This window comes from Penaeus japonicus, unplaced genomic scaffold, assembly GCF_977035675.1.
Source record: "Penaeus japonicus unplaced genomic scaffold, GWHDUDI00000001_assembly GWHDUDI00000021, whole genome shotgun sequence".
Taxonomy (NCBI): domain Eukaryota; kingdom Metazoa; phylum Arthropoda; class Malacostraca; order Decapoda; family Penaeidae; genus Penaeus; species Penaeus japonicus.
In genome coordinates this window covers 31,646,045-31,655,083 of record NW_028234423.1, presented here as the reverse complement: position 1 = coordinate 31,655,083, position 9,039 = coordinate 31,646,045, and the positions used below count along the sequence as shown (strand labels likewise).

Here is a 9,039-nt window from a genome sequence, read left to right as displayed (position 1 = left end):
CCTAATATCGGTCGTATAAATAGGGGGTTGTGCTCATTACTTGACATTTAGGGGATAAATAGAAAGTTTAGTCTGAGGTACCTAGGATTTGTTTGCCTAACTATGCCCTTCCTATGTTTTTAATTCATTATATGATTATTTTGACAGTTATATTCTTGAAAGAGAAAAGAGACAGAAAGAGGAAGGGTTATGTTGAAGCTTTCACTTCTTCACCATTACTAAGAAATGTTTAGATCTTGAAGAAACACAAGCTATCCAGTCCATGGGAAAGGAAAATATAGAGAAGGATCATCTGTGATCCAATATGGATAAATGAGAAAGGCATTTTGATATAGATGAGAATAAGTATACTTGTAGATGCTGTATAAATCAAGTTATTTAGAGGAAAATAGATAAGGAAGGAAAAAATTTGCAATCCAGTTTTCTTTTGAAGGTTCATTTAGAGTACAAAATAAATGCATTGAACTCAGAAGTTTAAAAGTGATGATTTGTTTACTTGAGTTTGTGTAAGTAACATTGTCAATATTCTATCTCATCATATGGGTTCTCATAGTATTTAGACTGCTCTGTTTATCTTTTCAGAGCATTGGAATTATATCATGTACAGAAAGATTGATTACCATATGTCTGTAAAAGCTGATTTGAATTAAATTTTGTATTGAATTTGTTGATTATATTAACATCATCCAACCATCCATAGGAAGTAAAAATTTAGATAATCTATATTTTGTCGCTTGTGACAGCCAAGAAAACTACAACAATATGGGTGGTAAATATAATGTACTAAATATGAGACATTACATCCACATACATCAATGCATAGAGAGGATTCTAGTATAGTTTATACCGAAGAAGGAAAGAAAGCAAGGACATGGAACCACTTGGTAACTTTTTGGCTTGAGGTTGCAACCGATTCAACAATGAACCTGTAGTCTTTTTATATGTTAGTAAGCGCCTCCATTTCTTTTGAAAGTGACTTGTCTAATCGAAGGAAGGGTGTGCACCACAACTTTTAAAAGATAACATTGGTTTTGGTCTGTTATGTAATGTAGACCTTTTGGGGAATTCTGTATGGTGGACTTTATTTCACTTTATTTTGAAGCCCTCTTTGTGAACAACAGGTAGGGAATTTTTTTTCTTACATCATGATAAGAATATTCAAAATATGAACATGGAACCTTGAGGTCTGGGTATTTGGTTCTGCCTTGTTAGTAGTGTGGGGAGAAAATACTTTTGGGTCCTGATAGTTGTGGCACAAAACTATTTTGTAATTGTTATGATAATTTTTTGTGAGTGTATGCCTATATAGTATGATATTAATGTTACTCTTGTATGGTAGAAGCTTATTTTCCCAAGCAGTTTGCCATTACTGAAGGGTACAGTTTATGTATCATAGAATGCAGTCATCAGTATCTGTAATATGTAGTTCTAGATACAAAGTAAATACATACTGTCATAGACTGCCAGTTACCCTGCACTTAGTGTAAAAAAATGTCTAATCACTAAGAAAAGGGGCATCAACTTCCATGTGTAATAGTTTTATTGTAATTCAGGTCATGATTTTTACATTGATCAAGTAGAAATCTGCCTTTTAGGTATGTTAATCAAATATGATGTATGTTTTGAACAGCACTTTGAGTCCCAGAGACATATGAACATCAGGATGTCCAAGACTTGGCTTGGCATACAGTCTGTCCTAAGTTCAATTCATTTTGTATTTCCACTCTCCGTAGAGTTCTGATTTAGGACTATATGGTGCTCATATGTGGCCTTGACTAACTGGAACACTTTCTTTGTCAACAGCTGGAGGCGTTGGGAAGAGTGCACTTACTATTCAACTTATTCAAAATCAGTAAGTACAATTCCGGAGAGAGTTTTCTTCCTGTGAGCTTTTGATGGGAAACGCTTACAGGTCAAATTCTTTTAGTATTGAGAGTTTCTTCACTCACTCACTTTGAGTCTTATTGTCTTAGTCACATTGCAGGAGTTCATTTTTTATGACTTGATTTATGGGAATGAAGTAATTTATGTTCATGCCATTGGTATGAATTGCCTTTTCTTCTTCTTCTTCTTATTCCATTTATACTGATTTTATTCCATTCCTACAGCTTTGTCGATGAATATGACCCAACCATAGAAGATTCATACCGTAAACAGGTCGTCATCGATGGGGAGACGTGTCTGCTGGATATTCTCGACACAGCCGGGCAAGAAGAATACAGGTACAGTAGCTGTTTGTTAATTTGATACAGGATAATCAAGGATAGTCAGTCTGTGAGTCTATAAATTGGAACAGTTTTACATGCACTCTCTTCAGTGCATGGCCAGCTATATTTTGATAAGTTCATCTGTGTGGATGTTGGATACATATATACATGCCTTCCCATGAATTTATTTGTCTGTTATATGTTTGTGTAGTAATAATCACAAAGGTATTAGGTTTATTCTTATCAAGAAGTAAATATTGTCTTTCTTTTCCTTTAAATTACGATCATCAGATACTTTGATGAAAAGTTCAAAGGAAGGACTGTGTCATGTTAACATTGTCCAAATGCTGAACAGAAGGATATGGTCATGTAAGGGGTTGAACTAACACTTAATAGGGCAAAGGTAGTGTCTGTTTAAGCCACAGGAGGAGAGAATTCTGTTAAGGAAGATAGGCCTAAATGGGTAGGTGCACAAAGCTCATCTGCTTTGGGCATTAACCTGTTAAGGATGGGGTGGTTTTGGCTTCGCCTGTAGATTATGCAGGGGTATTTCAAAATGCACAGGCCTAATGCTGCAGGCTATTTGTCTGCTCAAAAGGTGCCCTTCCACTATGTGCCTGACCAGTGGAGTGCCAGCCATACAAAAAGCCATGACGTGGCATCATGTCATCCATCATTAACCCATTCACGCCAGGGTTATTCCGGCTTTGCATGGTCGCAATAACGGGGTTTTCGAACGCATAAGCCTAACGCCTCGATTTTCTTGGATGCATAAGCCACGAGCCTGGGCTGCCCCCTTGCTCACCTCGAGCGCCGGCTTTGCCCTCATATCTCGTCCCCGGCGTCTGACGCAAAAAACACAAAACGTGTCATCATGTCAACCAGCTCCAATGGGTTAGGGAGATACGTATATTTAGAAACTTATGAGAGGTACAGATATCAGAGGTAGATGGTAAGTGAATCTTATTCTAATAAGTTAGTCCCAGAACTTTTGCAAACTCATTTTTTAGGAGACCTTTTGATGCTTGCTTGCTTCTGTACAACCACAACCTTTACATTTTTCAATAAAGCATCACATAAATGAGAAATTGAACAGTCAGAAGATTTATCAGTAGAGATGTTGCAATTTTCCCAGAAAGTCATCTTAGAAAAAACAGGATCTTTCAGGTTGAAAGTAACCTTTCTCTAGTAAATCTCAGCACTCCAGCTACAACTTAACCATTCCTCACCTTCTGGATGTGAGATGAAAGCATTTACTGTGATTTGATCTGGAAGACTTTTCCATAGTATTTGTGTGTTGTTGATTATGATATGTCTTCTTAGTTCTTCAACTTTTATTTGAAAAATATCAAAGCAAAATGATCTGATATAGGGGAATTATCTCTTGAACAAACCATTGAGTATTTCCCTTACCCAGGATTATGTCCATTCCCGTTCTCAGTTGGGTCAGTGCATCACCAAGAAAGTTGAGACATGTGTCCATACATAATGAGAAGGAAAAAGATAAAAGGGACACAGAGGAAAGGAGAAATTGGTGTCCGCTAAAAGGAAAAGGAACTCAAACCTTTCCCATTGGAAGAGGGAGGAGCAGCATTTTAGTGGCTAGGCTGGCAATTCTGTAGTAGAAGAGTGTGAAGGAATATATTTTTATATTTTTCATTTTCTCAAAGCATTGTGAAACTGTGGTGGTAGGAAGGAGCTTATGAATCTTCATGAAATTTTGGTACTTCCACCATGATGCAAGATACAAGCAATACAGGATACAGCTGATTAATCTAAGGCTAGATTAAAATGCTGTATATGATATTTTAAATTCTTAACATCAAGTTTCAAGACTATCATTTACAAGAAAGGTATAGATGGAAAGATGCATTTCTGTATGTGACGCAATGAAAAGTGTCCCAAATGTGAAAGTCCTGTAAATTTGGATATTTGAAGATGTAACCAACTGTTATTTCTCGATAGCAAAATTCACTGGATTTATTGTTGTTAAATTTCTCTCATCTCCAAAACCTCTATCTTCTTCAGTTTGGTATTTCATCATGGTGTATTTCACGATGCTTTTGATAAATCAGAATTCGATATTATAATCCGAATCTTTCTTGAATTTCTCTCTGATTTTCATTTCAGTGCAATGCGAGACCAGTATATGCGAACAGGGGAAGGGTTCCTGCTTGTTTTTGCTGTCAACAATGCAAAGTCTTTTGAGGATATAAGCGCATATCGGGAACAGATAAAACGAGTAAAGGACGCAGATGTGGTACCCATGGTTTGTAAGTACAAGACTCCTGCTCAGTGCATGCTTCCTCAAAATGACAAAGGGAAGAGCAAGCAAATCAACATTATGCTGAAGACCTTTTCACTTTATTGCATTTTTAGGGTATTTTTTCTTCCTGCCGTGAAGAAGGAGTGAAACAAAAAAGCTTTGAGCACAATACTGTTTCCCTGCTTTTCCCTTCTGTTTGGTTTAAATTTTTAGCATAAATTTCCCCTTACTCCAGCTACAATGACCTCTCTCTCTCTCTCTCTCTCTCTCTCTCTCTCTCTCTCTCCTCTTCCTCTCCTTCCCTTCCTTCCCTCTCTTCTTCTCTCTCCTCTTCCTCTCTCCTTCCTTCTCTCCCTCTCTCTCTCTCCTCCTCTCCTCTCTCCTCTCCTCCCCTCCTCTCCTCCTCTTCTCTCTCTCTCTCTCTCTCTGTCTCTGTCCTCTCTCTCTTCTCTTCTCTGTCTGTCTCTCTCTCTCTCTCTCTTCTGTCTCTCTCTCTCTCTCTCTCGCTCTTTCTGTCTCTCTCTCTCTCTCTCTCCCCTCTCTCCTCTCTCTCTCTTCTCTCTCTCCCCTCTCTCTTCTCTCTCTCTCTCCCTCCTCTCTCTCCTCTCTCTCCTCCTCTCCTCTCTCTCTCTCTCTCTCTCTCTCTCTCTCTCTCTCTCTCTCTCTCTCTCTCTCTCTCTCTCTCTCTCTCTCTCTCTCTCTCTCTCTCTCTCTCTCTCTCTCTCTCTCTCTCTCTCTTAGCCTTTCTTGTTCTTTTCCTTTTTTTTCTCAGTATGATCATCATGACTTAGTAACTGTATGATATAGTGTATGCCAGTTAATTTTAGTATTTATTGTGTGCTATCCCTATTGCTGACCATTTTATTTATAAATGGATGTTTGGATATAGATATCAATATGATCACACATTTCCTCTTTTAAACTATTTTTTAATGTATTTTAAGCAAAACATTAACATTCTTGTCTTTTGTATGTTCACTTGCGCCATTTTGTACTCCATTCTTTTTTTTCTCACTTCATTCAGAATGTATATTATGTGATCTCATACCTCACAATCATTGCTTTTTCTTGCACAGTGGTGGGCAACAAATGCGACTTGCAGGTGCGTGCAATGGACATGCAGCAGGCACGAGAAGTGGCCAAGAATTATGACATTCCTTTCATTGAGACCTCTGCCAAGACCCGCATGGGTGTCGACGATGCCTTCTACACTTTAGTAAGAGAGATCAGGAAAGATGTAAGTTTCACTATTAGATTTTGGCCTGATTGAGTATGATATACCTGATACATAGTTGGGAGCTAAATTTTTATATTTTTGTATAATACCTCAAGAATAAATTGTGAGAGTGAGAGAGTGAGAAAGAGAGAGAGAGAGAGAGAGAATGAGAGAGAAAAACTTATACCTACACTTATACAAACATATAAACGTTTGTGTGTTTGTAATATATATACGTTTGTGTGTGTTGTGCATTCTTTAACGCAAACATCTGGACTTTGAGACTCATTGCCTCTTTTTCCTTTCCAGAGGGAACGTCGTGGGAAGGTTAGGATCGGAAGTAGGAACAGCAAGAGGAAGTGTATTGTGTTCTAGGAGGACTGTGTGTTGTGTAGACTAAATAAGCCGAATGGCATTAAACCTATTTGTTTCCATGACTGTCATGAAAGTTAACTTCATGCCAGTGCCATTTGACGACTAAATTCTGCCACTTTTTATTTTTATTTCTGTTTAGTTTGTTGACTTTTTTTTTTATTATTATTATTGTTATTACTACTATTATTATAATTATTGTCATCATTATTTTTTCTTCTCTACATATAATAGCCTTGTTTTCTTTATTCTTTATTTTTTATCTTCTTTTTTTATATTTCCATTTTCTTTTTTCTTTCGTTTTTATTCAATTTTTGAAAGTTGGGAGGAGGAGGAACAGTTCTCGGACCGCGCCACCTGCATTGACTGGATATCTTCGCACCAACTTCCTGGCTACCGCAAGGACAGAAATTTCTCTCTTGGCTAAATGGGATTCAGTGGTTACAGCTTTCTCGTTTCAGTTTTGTGTAACTGTTATGCAAAACCTCCATTGCACGTAACATCATCAGTAGAAACAGTACCTCTGAATGTTCCAAAATAAAAATAAAAATAATAAAAAATGTTCATAACAAACTAAAAATTAACCCAAAAAAATAATAAAAAGCAAAAAAAAAAAAAAAAAAAAAAAAGATTAAAAGTAACCCCCGAAATTGGCCTTCTTTCTCAGTCCAGAGTAAAACGCTGTGCATGATGAGAGATGTTTTACAAGCATTAAAAGAGAAAAAGAAAAGGGGAAAATCGGCAGAATTTTCCAATGAAGAATCCTACAAGTGCAAAGAGAAGTGAGCGAGCGAGCAGGCGAGCATAGAGAATTTCGGCATGCGAAGAGGAGGAAGATTGGAAGGAAGGAGAGTGAGCGAGAGAAAGAGAAAAAGCGAGAAAAACCGAGGAACCGCTAAGATCTCCGAGAAGTGGAGGACGCCCGGGGCTACGGCAACACTCTCCCTGGAATGTCCGATCTCCCAACTTTCCTTAACGTGCCCGTGTGGTAGAGTCAAAAATATTAAAATAAAGAATAAAAAAAATGAACTTCAAAAAAAACAAACAAAAAAAATGTCTGAAAAAAATATATATATATTAAAAGTTTTAGAGATTTAGCTTGTATGCTTTTTGTATGTTGGAATTTTCAAGATAGTGTTTCTCTTTTTATATCGATGATGAAACTGTGGTCAGGTGGAAGTGAGAGCAGTGGAGCAGTCTTTACGCAAGGAAAGGACGAAAAGAAAAAAGGAAAAAGCAAGAAACAAATGAACACCAGGCTTAACTGGGGAGGGAGGTGGGGTGGGGGGGCAAGTAGCACACAGGAGCACAAACTTTTGTATAATGAGGAAAAAAAAAAAAAAAAGGCAATTGTGATTTCAACAGGGAAGGGCACAAGTACAGCACAATTTAGAGTAAGAAAATTGTAACCGTTACTGCAGGTCGATTCTTAGAGAGAGAAAGAGAGAAGATAAAAGAGATTTGTAAATATTGTTGAATTAGATTGTGAATGCAATGAGCCACTGAACCTTGATAAACCAAATGATTTCAAAACTGAAAAGAATGTCATGGAAAGAAGAAGAAAGAAAGAAGGAAACAAACAAACAAACACTTCCCCAATAGGAGGTGGGCATCAAACCAGCTTACTCTTTTTTTTTTTTCTTTCTTTTTTTTTACATGTAGTTGTTGTGTCAGCTTGTCATATCACTGTCAGGGTTTACCATTCATTAAGAGCATTGAAGAAAGGAGCATAGTACAGCACAGCATGGAAGGTTTCCTGTAAAAGAGTTGGCACAATTCTTTTCAAATTGTTATTTAGAATTTCTATTTTATAATTGAGAAGAAGAAGAAAAAATAGATAAAGAGAGGGAGGGAGAAAACTTCATCCACATGGTTAACTAAGGTAATCCAGGATAATGTAGTTGCCCTAAATAGTGGCCTCATCTTTTGATTTTTCATTTTATTTTTGTCATTTCTTTTCTTTACCTCTTTTTTTTTTCTTTTTTTTTTTTTGGTTTTGGTTTTGGATATCCTTTTTTTTTCTGTGCTTGATCTGGGTTGCCTTTTGTTGCGGACAATTGTAGCTGCAGTGTGTGCCTAACCTGGTTTGCCATTTGTATGGTTGACTGGATTGTCAGTATTAATAATTGATATTGACTCAAGACGGAAGAAATCTTGTATTAACAGTAAGTGTCAACGTGAATATGGCTGGTGCAACTACCTGGAACAAATGTTTTGTTTTGATTCTGATATCAAGGATAGATAGATATGTTACTGTATATGTCCATTTAAGTTTTATTTTCACATTTTTTTATCAATTATTTTTCCATGTTCAAATGTTATTAATACTAACATGAAAAATCAAGGATTTTTCATATGATCTAGTGTATATGTCAATAAAATTGGCTGGCTGTAGTTTTTCAACAAATCACCCATGGAAGTGCCATACAGGTTGTATTATTAACGTGCAGTTTCCCTCATGCACTCTGGCTTTCGATATAACCAACATTTACCACCCACAAAGAAGCAGCTGGCAACCTCTGGAGGAAACAGAAGGCTGTTAAGGCATTTGTCGTTTAAGATGTAACACTAACGATTCCTGAACAATTTTAAAAACCTGGGGTTTCTATGAGTAATTTAACTTTTAGGCTCAATAACTACTTAAATGGTGTCTGAAAAAAATATATATCTTTAATACCTCTTTCATTTCTGTCCTATTTCATTATTTTATTCATATGTTTTTTTTTGTGTTTTTTTTTTAAGAGCGTTTTTGCCATTCAGAAAGGGGTCTCTCCCTTACCTTAGACCACACAAGATATGTGATGAAAATTACTGTTTCACATAACTCATATACAATACAGTTTGTACAGAAATAAAACGGAGAAATAAAAATACATCTTTACACATTGATTATTGTGAATACATTTATATTGCATATAAGCCTTTATGATTTTTAGTTGTGTTCATAAGGGCTGTGTAACCCTCTCCCTCTTTCATCT

At 36.6% G+C, this 9,039-nt stretch overlaps 1 protein-coding gene across 1 annotated transcript in view; it reads left to right on the top strand.

Moving 5' to 3' along the window:
• Ras85D (GTPase ras-like protein 1) overlaps positions 1 to 8,735 on the top strand; it is a 17,284-nt gene extending 8,549 nt beyond the window's left edge. Inside the window, exons 2-6 of the mRNA XM_043000496.2 lie at positions 1,804 to 1,852; positions 2,109 to 2,222; positions 4,338 to 4,480; positions 5,550 to 5,710; positions 5,999 to 8,735. Of these exons, the coding sequence (XP_042856430.1) occupies positions 1,804 to 1,852; positions 2,109 to 2,222; positions 4,338 to 4,480; positions 5,550 to 5,710; positions 5,999 to 6,064 (533 nt within the window). The 3' untranslated portion in view covers positions 6,065 to 8,735. The remainder of the gene's footprint in view (positions 1 to 1,803; positions 1,853 to 2,108; positions 2,223 to 4,337; positions 4,481 to 5,549; positions 5,711 to 5,998) is intronic.
• Positions 8,736 to 9,039: the final 304 nt, after the last annotated feature.